Source organism: Portunus trituberculatus, chromosome 37 (genome assembly GCF_017591435.1).
Source record: "Portunus trituberculatus isolate SZX2019 chromosome 37, ASM1759143v1, whole genome shotgun sequence".
Classification (NCBI taxonomy): Eukaryota; Metazoa; Arthropoda; class Malacostraca; order Decapoda; family Portunidae; genus Portunus; species Portunus trituberculatus.
Window position 1 is genome coordinate 14,016,483 of NC_059291.1, and position 25,762 is coordinate 14,042,244.

At 37.5% G+C, this 25,762-nt stretch overlaps 2 protein-coding genes and 1 long non-coding RNA gene across 11 annotated transcripts in view; 1 reads left to right on the forward strand and 2 right to left on the reverse strand.

Annotated features, from left to right (window-relative positions):
• The window catches only part of LOC123514241 (vesicle-trafficking protein SEC22a-like), a 31,309-nt gene extending 18,567 nt beyond the window's left edge, over positions 1–12,742 (reverse strand). The window contains exons 1-7 of one of the 7 annotated variants that reach the window (XM_045271978.1): positions 12,367–12,676; positions 8,987–9,132; positions 8,096–8,277; positions 5,333–5,496; positions 1,935–2,207; positions 996–1,120; positions 675–743 (exon numbers count right to left, since the gene is read on the reverse strand). In XM_045271978.1, the coding sequence (XP_045127913.1) occupies positions 675–743; positions 996–1,120; positions 1,935–2,207; positions 5,333–5,496; positions 8,096–8,277 (813 nt within the window). In that variant the 5' untranslated portion in view covers positions 8,987–9,132; positions 12,367–12,676. Of the gene's footprint in view, positions 1–674; positions 776–995; positions 1,121–1,934; positions 2,208–5,332; positions 5,497–8,095; positions 8,294–8,986; positions 9,133–12,366 lie in introns of all 7 variants that reach the window. The other 6 variants (XM_045271984.1, XM_045271980.1, XM_045271979.1 and 3 more) reach the window with 6 other exon arrangements.
• Positions 12,743–13,600: 858 nt separating this feature from the next.
• LOC123514248 lies at positions 13,601–16,516 on the forward strand. The gene is made up of 3 exons (XR_006677545.1): positions 13,601–14,076; positions 14,805–15,100; positions 15,295–16,516. It is a non-coding gene; the product is annotated as an uncharacterized LOC123514248 (long non-coding RNA).
• A 139-nt stretch (positions 16,517–16,655) lies between these two features.
• On the reverse strand, positions 16,656–24,222 carry LOC123514246. 3 transcript variants are annotated; one of them, XM_045271992.1, is made up of 5 exons: positions 23,875–24,222; positions 17,939–18,151; positions 17,381–17,494; positions 16,998–17,088; positions 16,656–16,966 (listed from the first exon to the last, which is right to left on the reverse strand). In XM_045271992.1, the coding sequence occupies exons 2-5, from the start codon at positions 17,970–17,972 to the stop codon at positions 16,942–16,944; spliced, it is 264 nt and encodes an 87-aa protein (XP_045127927.1). In that variant the 5' UTR covers positions 17,973–18,151; positions 23,875–24,222; the 3' UTR covers positions 16,656–16,941. The 3 variants fall into 3 exon arrangements, with proteins under 3 accessions (XP_045127927.1, XP_045127925.1, XP_045127926.1); XM_045271990.1 differs by having other exon boundaries at positions 16,658–17,088; positions 23,875–24,197; XM_045271991.1 differs by lacking the exon at positions 17,939–18,151 and having other exon boundaries at positions 16,658–17,088; positions 23,875–24,194.
• Positions 24,223–25,762: the final 1,540 nt, after the last annotated feature.

Consider the following 25,762-nt stretch of genomic DNA (forward strand, 5'->3'; position numbering starts at 1 on the left):
TAGTTTTATGCAAGTTTTGTTTGTTTCTTCTAAAGGAGTTGCTGATCCAAAGGCATAGCTCAGGAGTGATCCCAAGCCCAAGCATCATGATCAAGATCATACATATTCCACTGCTACTATATCACATTGAGTGTGAGGACAAAAGACAATCACACAATATTATGCTATATGACTGGCATGTATGTGCTTCTCCACTGTTTTCAATACCCCAAGCTTCATGATCCTAGAGTTTACCACCATGGGTTTCAAAGAAAGCAAGACTATTCACCCAAAATACTTTATAAAGTAACAACTTATGAAGGGCTATCTGAAATTTAACATGTTTGTAAATCAAGAGTGTCTACACTGCAGGGATGGTGGAGAGTGTGCCTTATGTTTCTTCCCTTTCCAAGGGTTGCACACAAGTTTTCTAAATGCATCTCTTTTTTCACATCACTATCTTATTAACAGTTCTAAAATAGAACCCCCAGCTTTTGCAAATACTACAAATGGAGTATAAAGTATTCCCAAATCTAACCTTGAAGCACTTGAAATGACAATGTTAAGTGAATAAGGGATTCTCAACTTGTATTACAGAACAATAATAAAATTTCATTGCATGATTATGAGATGCATGTACACATGATACTTGTCTTCATAATGTTGTAGAGAGTACTGTACTTTAAGAGACCTACCTGCAATGTCTGTATAAACATTTCTGTCAAGAAAAAGATGCCATGCCAGGGAGATGGACCATCCAATTCCTGTTTGAACATATCACCTGCATCAGATATAACTAAAAAAAAATTGGAATTATAAAACTTTCTAAGTTATAAATTTCAGTTTCAACTAAAAGCCTAAATAATGAACCTGAATTAATACATCTAATGATTTATGTGTATGTTTTATATGATAGGGAGCATAATACAGTTAATAGTAAATCTGAGATACATTGGACACAATTTGAGCTTTCACTTTCAAGTTTGCAGAGTAAAGGCCAAAGGTCAGGTTCTTACCTCTAAGCTTGACATACTGATGGCTACAGCTCCTCTGTAGAAGTCCAGGAAGATGCATGGTATTACCAACAACAGGCCCAGCCACCCACACCATGGGACTGGCTTCAGCCGCAGAGTAACAGCCACTGTAACAAAAGCAAATTATCTTTCCTTCAAGCTTATCATTTCCAATAAGAGGAAGACCATTCTTTTGTCAGACTAAGCTTATCATTTCCGATAAGAGCAAGACAACTCTTTTTTTCAGAATAAAGAGTGCAGAAAATCTGTATCAAAACAATTTAGTAAACTTTCCTCATCAAATTACAAGGAAATTTCTAAAAAGAAACACATGAAGTACTGCAATAACATGAATGCAAAACAAAGGATAAAAGATCCCAAAAAATATTGTATACAAAGAGAGAGAGTACTAAACACTGAGAAAAGAAAGAGGAAAAAATTAAGAGCTAGAAAATAAAAAGGCCAAGGCTAATTCAAGCTTTTTGTTGTGGTTATCCTCTTTTGGGGGGAGTTCTTTAGAATAGGTGTCAGATATACAAAGAAAAAAATATGAAGAAGGAAAAGCTGCAGGGAAATGAATAACTAATGAGACTATAGCAAAATGACTAAGTACACACCTCGCTGCTAAAAGAAAAATTGCCCTAAATGTACTTATGTCCAACAAAATGAGTTATGAAGTATGTAATTGATTATTCTTGGAATTGATGAATAAAACCAACCTCAAACACAAGGTTACCTCAATACTTTCCCATTATAAATATGATATTCAAGTCCATTTGACACTGCATTTTATAATGGTACAGTGGATTTTATTTATTAGTTCTGAAATTTGCATTCAAAGACAGTAATTTACCTACTTCACATCATCAGCTATCAACTGCAGTTACAAGACCAACATTACTAAAGGAATTAATACAGTCATAAATGTTGACAGTATCATACCAGTGGATAAGTCTTTCATGGCTGCACCATTGTACTGCACAGCACCATTGGGTGTGGATGCAACACTTGTGTTTCGAATGTGTCCACTACTGACTGATGATGATCCTCCAGACAGTGGTGGTGGTGGCAGTGGTGGTGGTGGCTCCAACTGATGCAACTTAATGTAGGATGGAGGATGAAGATTCAGGTCAGTTGTCATCTCTGCCAGGTTGAGTCTGGATGCAAGTGCTCGGCTGCTGTTGTATTTCTGCCTTGTCTTTTGTAAGAAGGAGTCTGCCATCAAGTACAAAACAAAATATATACATGATCATGTAAAAACTTTATAGTTTAATAAAATATACTCTCATGTTCCATTACTATTTCAGTCTTTCTATATATATGAAAAAAATATATTCATTCAAAATGGCTGAGATATTTAAATTGTAACAAATAAAAATAGAGAATAATCCTTTTGTGGTGAAAAGAAAAGGTTAAATGTTTAAAAACACAAAAATATACAAAATATAACATAACTTATAACATAAATAATAAGATAACAAAGGACCACCAGGGCCCATGTAGGTTATCCTGTATCAGTCGCACAGCGACCTCGTCATCAGTACTTAAAGATGCACTTACAAGTACACAATACATTATATACTAATTCTAAATATTTGGCACATTAACAGGGCTAAGTCCTGCAGCGAATTCCTCTACAATCTGTGATCCCCATACATGGGGATCATGTCTTGTTTAACTATAGTAAATTTTTTATAAAAACTATCATGCAGTGCTATACATAACTATGAATTAATAAATTTAAGTGCTTATCTAATCTGTTTTTAAACATTGTCAAACTAGTGCTATTTACAACCCTCTCTGGCAATGCATTCCAGAAGTCTACCACCCTATGACTAAAGAAATATTTTCTTATATCTAACCTGCAGCCTTGCTTTCTAATCTTCCTGCCATGATTTCTAGTCCTATTTCCCTCCTCTAAGGTAAAGAAAGATCTCACATCTATGTAGTTTGTATCTGAGAACATTTTAAATAACTCTATCATATCCCTCTTATACATCTCCTCTCAAATGAAAACATGTTTAATTCCTTTAATCTATCTCTATACTCCAGGCGCTTTAATGCTGGTATCATCCTAGTTGCTCTTCTCTGAACTGCTTCTAACATGTTGATATCCTGCCTATAATGGGGTGACCAGGCCTGTATGCAATACTCTAAATGGGGCCTAACATAGGAATTATATAAGCTACGCACCACTTCCTTACTTTTATAACTAACATTTCTATTTATAAAACCCAGGATCCTATTTGCCCTATTTCTTGCTTCTAAACATTGCTTTGAAAATTTCATAGTCCTGTCTATCACTACTCCTAAATCCTTTCCTTCCTCTACTGCCTCTAGCCAACATCCCTCCATCTCATAGCTAAAGTTTGTGTTGTCTTTACCTAAATGCATAACCTGACACTTTTAGAATTAAACTCCATCTGCCACCTGTCTGCCCATGCTATCAGCCTGTCCAGGTCTCGTTGTATTCTGTAATTGTCCTTTTCACCCTGTACTGCACATGCTATCTTAGTATCATCTGCAAACTTTGATACTTTGCTACTAATTCCTATATCTAAATCGTTAATGTACACCAAGAAAAGAAGAGGTCCTAGCACTGATCCTTGGGGTACCCCACTAACCACTTCCTTCCACTCAGACATTGCCCCATTTAATACTACTCTCTGTTTCCTATCAGAAAGCCATTCACTAATCCAATCAACTAACCTACCCCTATCCCATGTAGTCTCAATTTGTACACTAGCCTCCTATGCGGTACCTTATCAAACGCCTTGCTAAAATCTAGATATATAACATCTATGCTATTTCCATCATCTAACTCCTTGGTAATATATTCTAAGATATCGAGCAAATTTGTAAGACAGGACCTCCCTGATCTAAAGCCATGTTGGGTATCTCTAATTAATCTATTCTCATTTAAATGCTCCCAAATACTACCCTTAATGATTTTCTCTAGTATCTTACATACTATACTAGTTAAACTGATCGGTCTATAATTATTCGCATCATCCTTCCTACCTTTTTTAAATATTGGTGTAACATTAGCTAACTTCCAGTCCTGAGGTATCTCAGCAAACCTAAGTGATCTTTCAAAGATTAACTTAAGTGCTTCAGAAATACTGTCTACACCCTCCCTAAGTACTCTGGCATGTAGCTCATCAGGACCACTAGCTTTCCTATCGTCTAGTTCAAGAATAAATTTCCTAATAATTCCCGGTTTTATATCAATATTTTCTAAAGCTCTTAAACTACTCGTCGCACTGTTTGTAACAGGATTTCCTATTCTTTCCTAGTAAATACTGAAGAAAATTGTTCATTCAATAATTCTACTATGTCTTCATTTTGATCCACTACTACACCATCTTTTCTGAGTGGCCAATCCTATCCTTATTTCTTTTATCACTGACCTTGTAATAACTATATAATTTTTGGGATCTTTACTCCCAGCTCTAGCTAGTTTTATCTCTGCCTGCCTTTTACTTTTTTTTTATAACCTTACTCAAATCATCCCTGACCTGTCTGTACCTAATCAAATCTACATCTTCCCCTTTTCTGCAACTCTCTATATGCCCTCTTCTTCTCTCTGATCTGTCTACCTATCTCGTGAGTCCACCATAATGGCTTCCTGTTTCTCTGCCTTATATCTTTGTAATGGATACACTGCATCACTATACCCTTTACTACAACCTTAAAAATATCTCACATCTCCTGTGCAGTTTTATTTCCAAAACTATCTTCCCAGTTTACCTCTCTTAATAACTGACGTAACCTACCATAATTTCCATTCTGATAGTTTGGGACTCTAGTCAATGCAATGTCTTTACATAATAACATTAACAATGGACAATAAACATTAATTGTTGATGCTGGCAGATATGGCTGGCCAGCAATTTACTATCTGGTACATACTTTATAGATTATCAATATTACTTATTTTTGTGCTAAAGGCAAAAAATAATAATTTTCTCTCTCTCTCTCTCTCTCTCTCTCTCCATAATCAGGTTGTCTTCTACAATGAAGTCTTAACAGAAATGGGTACAAATATACCACATCAAAGAAATGTAAACGAAAACTTTACTTGGCCATTATCATCAGGCATGGAGAGTACACCATGAAAACACAAAGATAGAAAGGGACTAACTAGTTCAATCTAGTGATTCTAGTCAGTATTTTTAGTAGGCATTCATGTAGAATAAAAATACGTAAACAATTTGTATCTAAAACTATAAATGGAAGTTCTTGCATCTCTTTTTTAATTATATCAAAAAAGCCTTTACATTGACAAGAAATCACATAATGAAACTGCTGTCCTAGTGACTTGTTATAACAATTCTTACCAAATTCAATAAAAGCATAAGGTCTTCTGACTGACTTGACAACAGATGGAGTGTACAGGACATTGAATTCCTTCTTCAGCTCATCAAGAAAGCTGAAGGCCAGGATGTGAGGATATGTGGGCTCACACACCACCATGTAGGCTGTGCACTCATCAATCACACAACTGTAAGCACAAACAAAGCCATATACTTACTGGTTCAGACTTAGGCATGACATATTTCTATCAATGTTCCTTCCTTATCTATACAATACATACTTTTATATGATATTCAGTTGAGAATGATTGCATATTTATGTATATGTCTGGTGGGGTTGTTCTTCAACTTGCCAAACACTCCTTCAAAAATAAAAAATGTCAAAATCTTTCAAACTCTAACTCCTCCCATGACATCTGACATCTGGCCAAAAATATCTCAAATAACTTTACTTCTTCATCTTTCCCTCCTTTATTTCATCCTGATGGCACCATTGCCATCTCATCTGTCTCTAAAACTGAACTCTCTTCTTTCAAACCTTTGCTAAAAACTCCACATTGTCCCTCCCTCTCCTTCTTCCTTTGACTATTTCATGCCTTCTATCAAAGATCTTCATAATGTTGTTTTCCATGTCCTTATTAGCCTAAACTCTCAGAAAGCTTATGAACCTGATGGGATCCCTCCTACTGTTCTCAAAAACTGTACTTCCATGCTTGCACCTTGCCTGGCCAAACTCTTTCAACTATGTCTATTGACTTCTACCTTTCCTTCATGCTGGAAGTTTGCCTACATACAGCCTGTTCCCAAAAAGGGTGACCATTCTAATCCCTCAAACTACCATCCTACAGCTTTAATCTCTAGCTTGTCTAAAGTTTTTGAATCTGTCCTCAATAGGAAGATTCTTAAACATCTGTCACTTCACAATCTTCTATCTGATCACCAGTATGGCTTCCATTAAGGTCGCTCTACTGGTGATCTTCTGACATTCCTTACCGAGTCTTGGTCATCCTCTGTTAGAGATTTCGGTGAAACTTTTGCTGTCGCCTTAGACATACATATCACAAGCTTTTGATAGAGTCTGACACAAAGCTTTGATTTCAAAACTGCCTTCCTATGGTTTCTATCTTTCTCTCTGCAACTTTATCTCAAGTTTCCTCTCCAATCATTCTATTGCAGCAGTGGTAGACAGCCACTGTTCTTCCCTTAAAGCTATTAATAGTGGTGTTCCTCAGGGTTCTGTCCTGTCACCCACTCTCTTTCTATTATTCATTAATGATCTTAACCAAACTTGTTCTATCCACTCCTATGCTGATGATACCACCCTACATCTTTTCATATCCTTTCAAAGACAACCAACCCTTCAAGAAGTCAATAGATCATGCAGGGACACCACAGAATGCCTGACTTCTGATCTTTTTAACATTTCTGATTAGGGCAGAGAAAACTTAGTAGTTTTCAATGCCTTAAAAACTTAATTCCTCCATCTATCAACTCAACACAACCTTCCAGACAACTATCCCTTCTTCAATGACACTCAACTGTCTCCCTCTTCTACACTGAATATCCTTGGTCTGTCCTTTATTCATAATTGTAATTGGAAACTTCACATCTCATCTCTTGCTAAAACAGCTTCAATGAAGTTAGGCATTCTTGAGGCGTCTCCGCCAGTTTTTCTTGCCCCTCCAACTGCTAACTCTGTACAAGGGCCTTATCTGTCCTTGTATGGAGTACTCTTTGCATGTTTGAGGGGGTTCCACTCACACAATTTTATTAGATATGGTGGAATCAAAAGCTTTTTGTCTCATCAACTCCCCATCCTCTTACTGACTTTCTTCAGCCTCTTTATCACTGCCAGAATGTTGCATCTCTTTCTATCTTTTATCGATATTTTCATGCAAACTGCTCTACTGATCTTGCTAATTGCATGCCTCCTCTCCTCCTGTGGCCTCACTGCACGAGGCTTTCTTCTTCCTCTCATTCCTATTCTGTCCAACTCTCTCACACAAGAGTTAACCAGTATTCTTAATCATTCATACCTTTCTCTGGTAAACTCTGGAACTCCCTCCCTGCTTCTGTATTTCCATCTTCCTACAACTTGACTTCTTTTAAGAGGGAGGGTTCAAGACATTTGTCCCTGCCTTTTGGCTAATTCTTTACCAATCTTTTTGGGAACTTGCATTTCAAGTGGGCCTTTTTTATCCTTTTGTTGTCCTTGGCTAGTTTCCCTCTTGCATAAGAAAAAAAACATATGAGAGAGAGAGAGAGAGAGAGAGAGAGAGAGAGAGAGAGAGAGAGAGAGAGAGAGAGAGAGAGAGAGAGAGAGAGAGAGAGAGAGAGAGAGAGAGAGAGAGAGAGAGATATGGGGGTGAAGGAGGGATGAGAAGCATTGGGGATGGGATAGGGGGATAGGAAGGAGGAGGTGGAGGGGGAGAGGATATAGGTAGACTGATATATGTCAGAGGCAGCTTTACCTAATGACAGCTGTTATGAAAAAAGGATGACATGTAATTTTGGTTAGAAATATAGATATGAAAACAGTTTCATCAAGTACAAAGCTGACTGCACTCTTACAATATAAATGGTTCAAGCTATAAGATAAATTTGAATTCTGTGACAGTAAGATGCTATTTACAATATGCAATTAATACATGGGGGCATATCACAAAGAAAAACACTATTAGATGAAATTCTTCAGGACCAAATGATAGACACTATTTTCTTGAGTGCAATTCATATGAAAACCTTCGACTGATTATGAGAAAAATAAACTCTTGTTCTCCCACTTACTGCAATGTCACTTCCTCAGCTTGAAGACAGACTCGCCTCCCAAATTTTCCAGAATGTTGACTCAGCAGCTTGACACATCGCTTCCCTTCCCTTACTTTGTGGTCAGCATCACTTGTGTAATCCGTGGTGGCAGAGAGTGGGGTGCCATCCGTAAGGCGACTAAGGCAGGCATACACTATCATCTGGTAAAGGATATATCTACATAACATAGTTCATCTAAGAAATTACCATACTGAAGACAAGTATATTTTATTAGCCACATCTTTGATTGTGGAGGCAGTGGCTGGATGCAGAGTTGCTTGGTTTACATCAAGCAGCATTGCCAATGCTACGTTTCCGGCTGTATCCATTACACCACAGCTCCCAAGAGAAACTTAACAAAACCCAACCTTAAAACCCTAACCTAACCTAGCCTAGATAATGTAATCTAACCATGCAATTGGTCAGAGAAACCAGTTCTAGGGAAGACGTATCAGCGGTGCATATCGCCTCAACTAGGTTACGTTAGGTTAAGTTAATTTTGGTTATCATATTTTCATTCCCATATCCTATCAGATGAGTGAAAAAGATGTGAAGCAGGATATGCAAAATGAGGAGAGCTGGAGAAAAGACTTCATTAGGAGAGTACACCAAATCAAACATAATAGGCTAGGTTATTAAGTTGAATTTAGTTAGTAGCACTTAGGGCAGTGTTATTTACTAATTTTTGCAAGGGAATCATTTCAATTAAACACATTCATTGCGAGAGCTGTAGCTACTGCAAGGTAGTGTAACTCAACTAAGTTAAATAGTACTGGGCTGCTAGTCCAATATAGTAAATAAGAAAAATTAGACATGGTAATATTAGCCTATATATCTTGTCATTAATAGCAAAATAAAGACCAAACTTACTTAATGCTGTGATGAGCGGAAGTGTGCTAGCTGCTGCTTAATTTTTCTCATGGAATACTTGTAGTTTGTCACTGCAATCCTTGTAAGACAATCCAGATGTGCATTGGTCAGTTTGTTTCTCTGTTTTCTCTTCACAATTTTCATTACTGAAAATATTGATGCACATGTGTATGTGCTCACAAAAAAAAAAAAAAAAGACATCACCTTTTGCACACACTGCTTCAAAGATGGATAGTCTGTGTCAGGGACCAAGTTCCAGAAGTGGTAGACATCTGCTTTGTGTTCAGCATTCAGTGCTTTAAGGGTGTCATTTGTTTGCACCTCAACAATCTCACATTCCACTGCAGCACAATTAGGGCAGATCTATGATAACTGAGGTCAGAGATGGCACTGGTACATGAAAGGGGTTTTCAATGAAATTTAAAAAATCCCTATACTCCATTATATTCTGAAACCTTGATTGAAATTCTTCCCTCAACTCCCTCAGTACTTTCTCAAATGCATCATAGCTGAAACATTGCAAATATTCTGGATCATTTATGATGGCTGTTCTGAACTTTGGAAAGTTAACAAATTGTCTGTCTGTATGAATAGTTTTGTAATCTTGTTTTGGAATGCAGTGACTACATGCAGCATACTACCTGGATGTTCATTTTGTCCCTGCAACTAGAGATTCAGTGAATTCAAATAACAGGTGATATCAGTCAAAAGAGCCATCTTCATTATCCATTCAGGATTCTCCAATTCTTGCTCGCTTCTTCCTTTAATTCTAAGGAACTCATGAATTTGAGGGAGGAGACTAAAAAATTTTTCAAGTACTCTGCCACGAGACAACCATCTCACCTAGTTTTGCATCACTAAATCACCATATTCTGTTTCATACTTCTCCAACAGTTCACGAAACTGGCGGTGATTTAATGCTCAAGAAACAATAAAATTGACCACTTGCAGAACCAGCTGCATCACATTTTGCAACTCACAGTTTTTTTTAGTTTTGCCACAATTGCTTCCTGGTGTATGATGCAATGAAAAGTGACAAAGTTGGATATCTCCTCCATCTTCCTAATCAAACCAACACCTCCCTTCTCTTTCCCTTTCATGTTAGGAGCACCATCAGTGCACACAGATGCTAGATTTGACCAGTTCAGGTTATTCTCGTGGAAAAAAGATAGAAGTGCACTTAATATATCCTCTCCTCTCGTTTGGCCTTGTAGTGGTAACAGACACAATAGTTCCTCCCAAAAAGAGTCTTCTTTTGGAAATCTGGCCCATACACACACTTGAGCATCATCACACATCTGTGCTTTTATCTAATGCAATGCTAAAACATGGTGCAGCTCATAAATCTGCAGTCAACTGGTCACGAATGTTGTTACCAAGTTCTTCTATCCTTCTCATTACTGTTGTGTCTGATAGCTGCAGTCCTCTTGTTTGCTTTATGATTTCATCTTTATTATTGAAGTCAGCATACATTATTTCAGACAAGGCCAAAAAACTCTTTAATCATCTCTGCGTCTTTAAAGGCCTTCTTATGCTTAGCCAAGATCCATGCAATTTTCAGCAGCAGAAGTCGATCTGTGAATCAGTTTTTGCTGTCCTACTATCAAGGCAGTAAGTTGCGCAATTTGATTTTTTCTCAGGTTACTCCCAGGCAGGTACGTCTTATTGAAGTTTGGATGTGTTGTTTTGAGAAGACGTTCTAAATTTCCACATTTGAAACCCGAGCACACCTGATAAATTAAACATAGTGAATTTGTATCATGAAGCACGATGGCAAATTCTTCCGTCCATTTTTCCTGAAATTTTCTATGTTCATCTTGTATCACTCGTACCTTTCTCTTTTTGATGACCTGTCCCTCATAACAGTCTGCTTGTTGACCACTCACTTCCCCTCCATCCTCCTTTTCTACTGGTCGGGTCTGGGATGGTTGTTCATCATTTTTGTGTTTTTGTTTGACCACAAATCAATCCATCATAATGGACACTACTTGACTGCACTTTGGTTTCAAGTAAAACTAGCCCATCGCAGCTAGCTTCCACAAGCAGCAATAGTTAAGTCATTACTTTCATATATGTTGCCGCAGTTTCAATTATCTGTTGACTATTTTCAAACAAACAATAGCAAATCTCCAAGAGTAATGAAATACATCCAGTCTCCCCTGAAAACTTGAACTCAACTGATTCAGCGAGACCACCGACGCTGAGGGCTAGATGTGTCTCTCATAAGTTTCCCATAGTGGGCACATACGATTTCTGTACGACTTGGGTAGGGATGTTAGAATGTTATCTCTTACTGTGACTTCATCTTCCATCTCACCTCATGAAAATATATATCTTACTTGAAAAATTATTATTTTTCTATTTTTTTTTCATTCATTTATTTATATTTCGAAAGCCGCTAATTGAGTCATTGCAAGCCACGCAATGAATACCACTGACTTGAGGGGTGACCTGCAGGGGCACAGACTCCCCCTGCTAGAAGGTTTTAAGGTTGGGGCTTTTACAGTATCCCTTGGGGCAGTGATGTAACACATACAGCCAGAAGTGTAGCATTGGCAACACTGCTCAATGTAAATAAAGCAACACTCGCCATCACACATTCAGCAGCCACCATGGACACCAAAGTATTATCAGTTTTTTTTATGCGATTTTGTTGATTTCCTTTTTTTGCAATGCACATTATTTGATTTAATGCTACCCACCTAAGAACCCTGATTTCCAACAGGTCCACCAAGATCAGTGGGAATGAGAGGTAAGGATAAACTGGAGTTAAAAAAGTCATAACTTAAAAAATATTAATTTATGATGGAAATGACATATACCATCAACCATTTCACTACTTTTCTCACCAGAAAATCATAATCCACATGACTGATTCCATGGCTGAGTGAAACCATGAATTGATCAAAATTACTCTCTTCTAAGGATGTGGTGTGGCTCATTGACCAACTTCAGGTTCACTTCACTACCATTATTGGTTAATATCGAAAACTATATAATTTAAGTAAGGTTTATATTAGTTATGTTTATTAATTTCATTACTGATCTCTCATTGTATACATAACAATTAAAAATCAATAGTAGTAGTAATAATAATAATAATAATAATAATAATAATAATAATAATAATAATAATAATAATAATTCTGCCCCCAGATGCAGTTTTCTCGAAATAAGTAGGGTCCGTCACTTCCACAAGACCCATTACCAGCTTGCAATCAGTACACGCACACTGGCTAGTAGTACACACGACTGCACACATGAGGAGCGTCAGCTGTTTGGGTGACAATTGGTGAAGGCAAGAATGAACCAGTGTTCCTGCTGTCTTCTGGACACCCCTGAGCACCACATGCCACATCATCACCACCACACGGGTTTACCTTGCACTCTGGTCACAACCACGCCAAGGGAGCTGCGTCATAAATCCCACAGCAGCAGTGGCAAAAGGAAGACGGCGTATTGTGCTCGAAACCGCTGTCGTGTCACATCAGCTGAACCTCAATGTTTACGATGACGTCACGGCCACACACCACGGGCCCACTGCACCAATTTAACTAGTCCATTATAACTGGAAATTGTGCGGAACAATATGCATTTTAACAGATAATTTGAGCTGAAACAACATGCAGTTCGTTGATTTTAAGATATCACTCTTGAAACTTTGTCAAATCATGTACGTATATTTCAGCAGGTCGTATTCTAAACTGTTCTGCTGTCCAAGAAATATCAAGGTTCTCACGTGTGTTTCTTCTGTTCATAATGTAAAGATCATGTAATCTGTAACTAGAACCATTGGAAAAAGAGCACTTTTGAAAATTTCTATAATTTTGTTGAAGTGTGTTTCAGAATATGGTATTAACTACGAGATGAATCTTGAATGACAGATACACATATGATTTCTGGGATGAAGACTATCAATCAATCAATCATATTTATGAACCTGTGAGTCCTGCTTATGTCTCATAAACTTGGTATTAGCTTGGATAGATGTGTACAATTGAGTTATTTTTACTTTATTCGAAGATTTTCCAAAATGCATTGTTATTTTAATGAAAGAGTGATAAACGTAGCCTAAGACCTTAAAAATCGAAATGATAATCAATTGATAACTTAAAATTTACTTCTTGCAAATCATAGGAAAGGGAGAAATACATGTGCAGGCAGGGATTCTAAAGTTAACAGTGAAAGTCATGAAAGGTCAAGGATTAGGATGGCCATAGGGCTGAACAGACTTTCATCATCCACATGTCGGTCCCGTTTTTCTTTGACTTATATATATATATATATATATATATATATATATATATATATATATATATATATATATATATATACATATATATATATGATAGCTGTTATTAAAGGCACTAGTTATAATTTTGGAGGTTTAACATTGATTACAAATTCACAAAGTGCAATAAATTGATGGAATGATATTAAATGAACTTTCTCTCCCCACAATCACGATTCATTCGTATGGCGGGATGTTCAAACGCTCGTAACGGCCGCTACGATCACCTTAGCGCTAAATTTGTCGTAAAACCGCGCGTAACTCGCCTAAGGTATATGTTGGAAAGATCTTGGAGTCGTCGCTACGATTTTCGGACCGCCATATTTGCTTGTAGCGCTAAGTGTCTCGAAGAGCACCCTTACAGTGATCGTAGGGTGGTTTGTTTACCTCCCGTGGAATTCTGTACCCACGTTGCCTTGTCAGAGATGGAGTTACAAGTTGTATTGCAACATGATGTTGCAGTAAACAGGGCCTGGAGACGTGAAAGAAGATTTAGAGACCGAACAGATCCATTTGCTTTTAGTGATGAACACTTGCTGAGATATTACAGACTCCCGAGACAGGAGCTTCTTCATTGGTGCCAGAAGCTAGAACCAAAAGTTGGCCGAGCAACAAGAAAATCCCATGCAGTGCCATGTCATTTACAGGTGTTGATGACATTTAGGTTTTATGCCAGTGGGTCATTCCAAAGTGTGTTGGCAGACACATGGATTAACACAAGGATGTGTCAGCAGAGTCATCAACAGAGTGACAGATGTGCTGTATACGGCGTCACTTAGAGAAACACGGATGCCAAGAGGTATGTACTACTGTACTACTTCATATATGTATCTGGTAAGAAATAGTGCATGTAATCTATAGTACACTCCCAGATCTAAACTCAACCTAAATGTAAACTAACCTAACCAAACCTAACCATTGCCACTGAACTATAGGAGACTCATATCAGAAGGGACTAATACATGATGGGAGTGCCTTTTTTTCTAGGAAACATAAAAAAGCTTTTAAGGAAATACTTGGTCATGCCTAACATTATGTTCTTATGTTTTATAGATAAAATCTGCTGGTTCAGTATACTGTACTATGGAATATTAATTTCCTTTTGGGTAGCATGGTAGTTACAGAAACACTTTATAGATGCATAACATAACCTATAACTAAACCTATGAAAAGAAAACTCTTACACCTAATGCAAAAAGTAATAAATAAATAAATAATATATATATATATATATATATATATATATATATATATATATATATATATATATATATATATATATATATATATATATATATATTTATTTATTTATTCATGGACAAATTGCATTTATAATGTAGATGTTATGCCAAGAGGTAAATTTAGAAATGGTTACAATATTACTTACTGAATTACTGTATAGCTTTTTACTTACCTAGTTTGTAATTCTTGTTAAATGTGTATAATATTATGAAGCAGTGAATATTAATGTAATTTATATCTATATATTTTGCATTGTGTGAATAAGCAACCTTTTCTTTTCATCAGGACTAGAGGAAGCCAGGGTAACAAAGGAAATTATATGGAATTGCCAATTTTCCAAATGTGATTGGCATCATCGATGGAACACACATCCCGATTGCTGCCCCACCAGTTGATGAAGAACTCTACATTAATAGAAAGAATTTCCATTCACTGAACATACAAGTTGTGTGTAATGCAGACTACATTTTTCAAGACTATTGCTGCCGTTTCCCTGGAAGCACACGATTCATTTGTATGGGAGAACAGCATCCTCAACAGGAGATTCCAGCGGGGTGAATTTGGAGATGCCTTTCTTCTTGGTATGTTTTGAAGTGTGCATTCTGTATGTACTGTACTATACGTACCACTTCATAAACTAGTCTGTCATTATGTGCATGCAAGTGATTTTTTATTTTCTTCATTTAGTATTTTTTTTCATGTAATGATCAGCATCTGTGGTGTAATGTTTAGCACATTTTCATACCATTAGTATCATCATATTCACTTTGCTCAGCCCAGGCAGGAAAACTCCTACCCACTCTTCCACTCCTGGATGAAGTAGTAGTCAACCCTGATGACATAGATGGACCTGTGTTTGTTCCTGCACCAGCTGGTGGTGGAGGACGGGATGCAAGGGCAATAGCTGGGAATGCAATGAGAAGGCAAATCATTGCACAACACTTCTCATAGTCTGAAAAGGGGGGATATAGTTGTGTAAAGTAAGTTTCTATCAATAGTTAGTTTTAATGTGTTGAGCTGTGCTGGTTGTTCCACTGTTGATGGTGCTTACGATGTTCATCATTCTTGGGACATAGGATACCTTCTACAAATAAGGTAATGTTAAGAATATACATGATAGGTTGTTTATTGCAGTTTACACTGCATATATGATTAATTTTGTAAGTACAAAAGTAAAAAAAATAGGTTCTCCATTATAACTAACTGTATAATATCACATTATTCATTTGGTATGTATCGTAATAGGTAACTATAATATCACATTATTAATTTGGTATGTACTATCAGATAGACTAATTACACAAATTGTAATGCACAGCCAGTTACAAAAATGTTTACCTGATTTCTTGACCCACTGCAATATTCAACTAATGTTACTTGTACTTGAATCACCACTCTAACCCATTCTTGCAGCAACATATTGGCCATATATTTAGTAGCTTTTCTTAAATACTGCTTCAGTTTCTTGTCCTAGTGGTGTATTTAGCTCACCATTACCTTTCCTGTAGTATTCCTTGTGTCTTATATCAATGTGTAAATATTTATATTTCCATACAGTGACTCGATGACTGGAACCCACACAATTGTGCGGGTTCCAATCCTGGAGTTACTACATGGGAATATAAATATTTACACATTCATATAAGACACAAGGAATACTACAGGAAAGGTAATGGTGAGCTAAATACACCACTAGGACAAAAAACTGAAGCAGTATTTAAGAAAAGCTACTAAATATTATAAACAATAGGTAATTGTTCACCTTCAAAATAAATTTACATCTTTGTCAAAATATTAACTGAAATGTTTGAGGAAATGCAAATGTACACTAAAATTATTTCATAATTAATAAATGGTATTTGGAGGCTAAGTCTGCATTACATTCAAACTTTTAGTGCAAAAAGAATTCATCATTAATAAATAGGCTACTCCGTAAAAATAAATAAATATGTCATTGTACAAAATAAGAAAATAAATGGCACTGTGAAAACAGGTTATAAACTCCTTAAATTTAAAAATAAATAACTACCTATATATCAAGCAAAATAGAAAAATAATACTGTGGAAAATAATAAGAGTATTCCTTAAATAAAAAGAAATTGGTAATGAGCAAATTCAGAAAAGAAATGACACTGGAATGCAAAATAACATAAGAATATTTTGTAGGACATTTTGAAATGTTCCTAAACAAGTCTGCGAGATGCCAATTCATTCAAAGATGTTGCTATTCCTGGCAAATATGTAGTAATGCATTCAGTCAAATCAGACAAGGAGTTTCTTATGTCCTCGTGAACTTGAAGCATTTCTGGAGCCAGTGTACCCTCACGACGTGATGAGCCTCTCTGATTTCTACCAGCCTGAGGAGGTTGGCTGTATTGATGATCATCAGCTTGTGGTGGAGCAGGTTCAGATGCTATCTCCACTACTCCCTCTGTGTCAGTGTCTGGTGACAGAGGCTCTGGAGGTGATGAGATTTGGAGGTTTTGGGTGCCACTGGGTCTTGGTGAGGCTGGCCTTGATGGTAGTGTAACATCTATGTCACCTGCTGCCAAGTCCTCTTCATCATCACCTGTAAATAAATAAGAGGAAAAGAATGTACTACAAAACTATTACATATTAAATTTTAAAAGAGTGTGTGTGTGTGTGTGTGTGTGTGTGTGTGTGTGTGTGTGTGTAAATCACTGCTTGATGTGATGCAGCCTCTGTTGAGGCAGCCAGACATTACCCTGAGGTCAGAGCTTGTTGTCTCCAATCTCTGGTATGTCTGAGACCACTCATACTCCGTACAACAGAAAAGAGAAATCACAACTTAAAATTTTCATTCCGTACATTAATAATAAAAAAAAAAAAAAAAACCATACTGGCAGGATGAGGGTCACGAAGTCCAGGAACACCAGATACTTGGACATCTTTTATTAACGGAAGCATTGCCTCTTCAACACTGGTCAGGGGTTTTACATCAGGCACTCCGCCACCTGAAATGTACAAAACATAGAGTGAACTTCAAAAGTTAGCTACATTAGCACTAATTTTGCAAGGAAGTTATATTCATTAATGTTTTAATAAGTAGCTAAATCAAGTGTGTGTGTGTGTGTGTGTACTTCACTGTTAGATCTGCTGCAGTCTCTGATGAGACAGAAAGACCTTATCCTACAGAGCGAGCTCTGAGTTATTTCCAAAAGGTCCGAGACCAGTCACACACATCACACTAGGACAACAAGGTCACACATCCTTGACTTACATCCTGCACCTACTCACTGCTAGGTGAATAGGAGCTAGACATGAAAGGAGACACACTCAAATTATTTCTACCTGCCTGGGAAATCGAACCCAGATCCTCTGGCTTTTGTGTGTATGTGCTTTTGTGTGCATTACTGTAGATGGCTCCTTTCCCCACAAAATGAAACAATTTTCCTTACCAGTTTTTTTCCTGTTGACACTTGAGAGCAGCATGCTTCCTCTTTACTGATGACTTGAAGTCAATAAATTTTTTCTTCACTTCCTCTCTCTCTTGCTACAGGAGAAACTGCATTGACAGCACAAGTTATTTCTTCCCATGCCTTTCTTTTTCTCTCTGCAGTTACTTGATGGCTGAACTTCTCCTGCAAGACAGTTTTTCTGTCCAGCCAACCCTAGAATCAAAAGTGATTGTAAAGTTATAATATTTCCCATATAAATAAATGCTTTAATTAATCTGTTGGTTAAATTTGTTGGAAACCAGTTTTTTATTCTCAGAAATTAATGAATAATGAGATAACTTATAGATTAATAAAGTAGGTACTTCATAACTTAGTACACCAAAACCTACAAGAAAATAACTCTCCACTTACATAGATTACTAGGATGGATTAGGTTAGTTTAATTAGGTTCCTCACCAAGCCACATTGCCACATTACAGTCTTTTATGAGTGTATAATATGAGGATGAAATTATTTTCTTGTAGGTTTTGGTGTAGTAGTATGTTATTGAGTACATAGGTATATACCTAACATACTGATGTTTCCCTCATTTCATATTTCATTAATTATTAAACTCTGAGGATAAAAAAAAAATGTTTGACAAAATTACCTAACACATTAAATAATTAAGAGTACCTAAATCTACCAGAAAACATGGTTTTCTACATGTGAGAAAATATCAAGAGGTGACAGTGTCTAACACTACAACAAAACACAATGGTTGTAATTATGTTACATGAAAGCATTTTTAAGTGCAAATTGCTCATTTCCAAGCTCCTAATAACAAACTCTAGTTAGTTCCCTACAGAAGTTTGGTAAGGTCAAAAAAGTTTCTAACAGATCATTTAGTGTGTGGTAAAAGTTTAATAAAAAACATGTACATATCCAGTAATTTTGCCCACATTAATAACTTGTATGTAGCATATTGATTGTGATAATAGCCACTATAGTGGTTTTAATTACATTTTTACTACTATATGATTTGTATGTACATTCAGTAGTTAGTTAATACTTGTGAACAAAATTATTTTAAACTGGCCTCCATATGTTACAAGGAAAGTGTGAAACAGTCAGTCATTTCATGAGATCCTCAATAAATATGCTTTTTTTATTTTTATTTTACCAAGTTATAGAGCCTAATGTAACTTAACCTACCAGACCCTAAACTAACACTAACCTAACCTTACAAAAATTTTCATATTATGTTATTTTAATCAGGTTAGGTTATGCTGAGTAAAGTTAGGTTAGGTGAGGTGGGTTAGACTAGGTTAATCCGAGTTGGTTAGGCTAGCTTAAGATAGGGTGTACTTGGGGAGGCAGTGGAAAAAATAAGGCAGGAGATCAGTGTTAGGCCGAAGGTTGGACCTTCTGAGGGTGACAGGGTGGCTTGGCCCTCTGTCGGGAAGAGCAGAGTGGGGAAGAGGGAGCAGGCGAGCCAGACTGGGAAAGATAGTAGTCAGGATAGGCAGAGATGGCAGGTTGCGAGGGGAAGGAAAGCGGAGATAGTTAGGGAGGATAGGACTAAACCTGTTGAGTGTGAAAATAGGTTCGGTTTGTTGGAGGTAGAGGGGGAGAGTGAGAGTGGAGTGAATGAAGTGGTTGTGGTGAGTGAAAGGAGAAAGAAGGGGGTAGAGGAGAGGAGGAGGATGGTTGTGCCTAGCACACCTCAGGTGTGTGTGGTGGGTGACTCTCAGGTTAGGTATTTAGATAGCACTTTCTGTGGGAAAGACAGGGATAGGAGGACGAACGTGTGTATGCCTGGTGCAGGTGTGAAGGCAGTGAGTGAGGAGGTGCAGAAGAGGGTTGGGGGGATGGAGAGGGAGGGTGTAGTAGTTTTGCACGTAGGTGGGAACGATGTCAGAGCAGGTGGGTCGGAGGAGTTAGTGGCAAGATTTCGGGAAATGTTAGGCAAGATAAGGGAGAGTGGTAGGAGGTGTGTAGTGTCAGGAATCTTGCCTCGTGTGTATGTTAGCAGGAATGGTTGTCTAGAGCCATTGGTGTGAATGATCGGGTAAAAGGGATGTGTAAGGATGTGGGTGTCAGCTTTGTGGATGTATGGGATAGGTTCTATGGGCGAAGGGATTTGTATGCTAGGGATGGTGTGCATCTGAGTAGGAAGGGTGTGGATGTGCTGAGTGGATGTCTGGAGGGGAGTTGGGATGGAGTGTAGGGGGTGAGGTAGCAAATGCATTCCAGAAGAAAGATGCTAGACATAAATTAGATAGGATAAACAGAGATAGTGAAAAGATTAGGAAAGATTTCCAGGTGCAAATAGGAGAGAATAAGATTAGGATTCCAAATAAGGAGACAGCATCTAGGAAGGTAGCAGGACTTAAATGTTTTTATGTAAATGCCAGGAGTCTTAGGAACAAGAAGGACGAGTTATCTAGTTATATAGTTGAGGAGGACTTAGATGTTGTATGTGTCACAGAGGCATGGGTAAATGAGGAAAAGTTTAGGAAAATAGGAAAGAATATGAAGTAGATGGATACATTATGTATTTACACCAGAGAATTGGTAGGATAGGCGGAGGAGTAGTTATTTATGTAAAAAATCCTTCATTTCCAGTCAGGTTAATGGTATTAAGGTAGATAACAGAGTAGAGTCCTTATGGCTGGATGTTAGAGTAAACAAAAGTAAGGTTATTAGAGTAGGAGCTTTTATAGGCCACCTAACCAGTCAGCAGATGTAGACAACCTTATGGTAGATGAGATAAATAGGGGTGTACTAGTCAGACAATTATCTTAGGGATTTTAATCTTAAGTCAGTAAACTGGGAGAGGATGGTAGGAGATGCTAGTGAAAATAAGTTTATGGAAAGTTTTCAGGATAACTATTTAGTGCAGATGGTAGATAAACCTACTAGGGGGAGGAAGGTTTTAGACATAGTACTAACAAATATTGAGCATTGTTTAAAGGAAGTTGAGGTAGGAGAGACTTTAGCAAACAGTGACCATCATATAATTAGATTTATCATTAATTCCAGTAGGGATAATATAGTGAATAAGACTAGAGTCCCAAACTATCAGAAAGGCAATTATGGTAGGTTACGTCAGTTATTAGGAGAGGTAAACTGGGAAGATAGTTTTGGAAATAAAACTGCACAGGAGATGTGGGATATTTTTAAGGTTGTAGTAAAGGGTATAGTGATGCAGTGTATCCCTTACAAAGATATAAGGCAGAGAAACAGGAAGCCATTATGGTGGACTCATGAGATAGGTAGCCAGATCAGAGAGAAGAAGAGGGCATACAGAGAGTTGCAGAAAAGTGGGAAGATGTAGATTTGATTAGGTACAGACAGGTCAGGGATGATTTGAGTAAGGTTATAAAAAAAGTAAAAGGCAGGCAGAGATAAAACTAGCTAGAGCTGGGAGTAAAGATCCCAAAAATTATATAGTTATTACAAGGTCAGTGATAAAAGAAATAAGGATAGGATTGGACCACTCAGAAAAGATGGTGTAGTAGTGGATCAAAATGAAGACATAGTAGAATTATTGAATGAACAATTTTCTTCAGTATTTACTAGGAAAGAATAGGAAATCCTGTTACAAACAGTGCGACGAGTAGTTTAAGAGCTTTAGAAAATATTGATATAAAACCGGGAATTATTAGGAAATTTATTCTTGAACTAGACGATAGGAAAGCCAGTGGTCCTGATGAGCTACATGCCAGAGTACTTAGGGAGGGTGTAGACAGTATTTCTGAAGCACTTAAGTTAATCTTTGAAAGATCACTTAGGTTTGCTGAGATACCTCAGGACTGGAAGTTAGCTAATGTTACTCCAATATTTAAAAAGGTAGGAAGGATGATGCGAATAATTATAGACCGATCAGTTTAACTAGTATAGTATGTAAGATACTAGAGAAAATCATTAAGGGTAGTATTTGGGAGCATTTAAATGAGAATAGATTAATTAGAGATACCCAACATGGCTTTAGATCAGGGAGGTCCTGTCTTACAAATTTGCTCGATATCTTAGAATATATTACCAAGGAGTTAGATGATGGAAATAGCATAGATGTTATATATCTAGATTTTAGCAAGGCATTTGATAAGGTACCGCATAGGAGGCTAGTGTACAAATTGAGACTACATGGGATAGGGGGTAGGTTAGTTGATTGGATTAGTGAATGGCTTTCTGATAGGAAACAGAGAGTAGTATTAAATGGGGCAATGTCTGAGTGGAAGGAAGTGGTTAGTGGGGTACCCCAAGGATCAGTGCTAGGACCTCTTCTTTTCTTGGTGTACATTAACGATTTAGATATAGGAATTAGTAGCAAAGTATCAAAGTTTGCAGATGATACTAAGATAGCATGTGCAGTACAGGGTGAAAAGGACAATTACAGAATACAACGAGACCTGGACAGGCTGATAGCATGGGCAGACAGGTGGCAGATGGAGTTTAATTCTGATAAGTGTCAGGTTATGCATTTAGGTAAAGACAACACAAACTTTAACTATGAGATGGAGGGATGTTGGCTAGAGGCAGTAGAGGAAGGAAAGGATTTAGGAGTAGTGATAGACAGGACTATGAAATTTTCAAAGCAATGTTTAGAAGCAAGAAATAGGGCAAATAGGATCCTGGGTTTTATAAATAGAAATGTTAGTTATAAAAGTAAGGAAGTGGTGCGTAGCTTATATAATTCCTATGTTAGGCCCCATTTAGAGTATTGCATACAGGCCTGGTCACCCCACTATAGGCAGGATATCAACATGTTAGAAGCAGTTCAGAGAAGAGCAACTAGGATGATACCAGCATTAAAGCGCCTGGAGTATAGAGATAGATTAAAGGAATTAAACATGTTTTCATTTGAGAGGAGATGTATAAGAGGGATATGATAGAGTTATTTAAAATGTTCTCAGATACAAACTACATAGATGTGAGATCTTTCTTTACCTTAGAGGAGGAAATAGGACTAGAAATCATGGCAGGAAGATTAGAAAGCAAGGCTGCAGGTTAGATATAAGAAAATATTTCTTTAGTCATAGAGTGGTAGACTTCTGGAATGCATTGCCAGAGACGGTTGTAAATAGCACTAGTTTGACAATGTTTAAAAACAGATTAGATAAGCACTTAAATTTATTAGATTTATAATTATGTATAGCACTGCATGATAGTTTTTATAAGAAATTTACTATAGTTAAATAAGACATGATCCCCATGTATGGGGACCACAAATTGTAGAGGATTTCGCTGCAGGACTTAGCCCTGTTAATGGGCCCAATATTTAGAATTAGTATATAATGTATTGTGTACTTGTAAGTGTATCTTTAAGTACTGATGACGAGGTCGCTGTGCGACAGATACAGGATAACCTAGATGGGCCCTGGTGGCCCTTTGTTATCCTATTATTTATGTTATGTTATGTTATATGTTATAAAGGCACAAGTCTCACAAACACTTAAAGGAATACACTGCTAGGAAGTACACATTTTTCTAAGACACTTTTCTTCTGTTCACTTTGCCACAAATTACTCCTCTATTATTTTCTTTTCCTCTGTTCACTTTGTCACAAATTACTTCTTTATTATTTTTGCTACTACATAACTATAACTCTTTCCCTAGCCCTCTTTCCTGAGATCAAGGTAGGTTAGGGTAGATTATGATAGGTAAGGCTAGGTTATACATAACATAATAAAAAAATGCATTTAGCAAATTTGATACCTATTAGGGATTTCATTAAATTATTTAAATCACAACCTCCTATAATAGAGTTAACCTTAAAGTAATTACTGGGGTGAAAATTCATTATCGGCTGATGTGATCAGAAATAAATACCTATTTATGTAGTTATGGTGCACTCATACACTAACCTGGAAATTCTAATAAGGAATTCTAAATAAGATTGTGTGACAAAGCGTATACTAAGCTGAGGTATGACCTGTTTAACACATTACCTGTATTATTGTCAGCATTTCTTCATCCGAAAAGTTTGCACGACGAAGGCGTTTGGTGGGCGGCACCTCACTTGCCATGTCTGCTTTCCTTTCCACCACTGCTTACTGCTGATTACATACAACACTTCTTCTCTTCTTGCTGTCTGGGCTGCGAGGATCTACACATGTAACACTGACGTCTCAACATGCAAGTGCGTGTATTTGTTTACGTTTCACGGTGCAATATCATTGGCTATCACTCTCAAAGGCTGTTAATACGCCTCTTCTGGTTGGCTGAGCGGCAGTCAGCAGAGTTTCATTCCTGGACAGCAGGACGGAACGCACCAAGCTTTACGATCGCATCATCGTGAGCTACGAGCGTTCGGACGGGTGTTTGAAAATACATCTTAGAGGTGGTCGTAGCCCACGATAAAAAATGTCGGCTACGAGAGGACAACTAAGATCTTAATGGCGGAAAGTTACGATCCTTCGAACATCCGCCCCCACACTGAGAGAGAAGGGTAGCCATCTCTATCTGCTCAGAAGAAGAAAGGGAGGGTTCTGTATAAGTAATTAATGATATGACTATAAGCACTATTTCATATAAAAGTTACGTTAAATTTTACGGAAGCAGGGAGTTACTGACCTGCTCAGAAGAACGGGAGGGTACTGTGGGAAAGGGATCACAGCTACACTCTCAGGATTTTCAAAATTATTAGCAGTTGTCACAATAGGATTGGTGTGGAGTAATTACAGAGATTACACGAGATTTTCCCCTCTTCAAGAATTTTTCACTCACTTAGCTAACTTCTTCCACGCAGGGAAGTGAACACTGTACTTGGCAACAGTAATCTTCAACAAGTTCTTCCATCCATGGACGGAATTACGAATTTCACTTGGCCCTTGGAAATTTACTTCTACTTTTAATTGCTTCATTACACATTTGATACAATGGTCTTGCTAACCTTCAATCCACAATGTCCCTTGGTGACATAAAACCACAATTTTGAAAAAAAAAATACTCTACGGAATGAAGCTGTCCACCCCAGCCAACCTCCTGATCCACCCTCCGTTTGAGACTTAACCTTCAGTTCTCTGGTGCTCTCGATGACAAGATTCGGCCACCTTAGTTATCCTGCATTCATACAATACATTCATCTCTCCCCATTCATTTTACCTTTCACTTGACAGGTATCCCAAAGTGGAAAATACTAGGGCTTGCCACATCCTGAAGTAAACAAACTGCAGTGTGACCCGTGCTGACTGTAAAGTTGCAGTAATCAGTCTGCAAATCAAAGTGGTAACAACATCCCCTTCAGCCTTACTTACTTTGACTCTGGCCCTAGTTCCATCACTACTATCATTGCCAGGAAGAGATAACTTAATGAAGAATTACTGCTTACCTTACAACCTACAATTCACCATCTTCACTTCTCATCCTAATATTCTTCAATGTACTGTCGCGGCGGTCTAGTACGTACCCTGGAAGGTAACACTTCAGTATCTAAATCTACGTGAAAACAGTGTCCTGGGGTTCTTGGAGGTAGGCTTTTGTTCCTCTCCACAGACGGGTTTCATTTTCTCGGCTGCCCTTTTCAACAGCTTTCCCATGAAAGGGTCTTTTAGCACATAACCTCCATCATTTCTTGACTCTTCTACTTTATATGGTTCATTCCATTCAACTTAACACAGTTTCTTGCACATCCCAGACTCAGTGGTCTCTCGTTTAACCCACACTAACGCACCAAGTTTCACCTTTTGTTCTTTGCCTTTTCTATTTGCAACACTCCGATACTTTCGGGTCATTTTCTAATGAGTCTCCCAAATAACACAGTGGGCAATGTTAAGATCACTCTCCTTACCTTCCACAGAAGGCAATCTGGTACCCACCATGCGCAGCGGAGGTCGC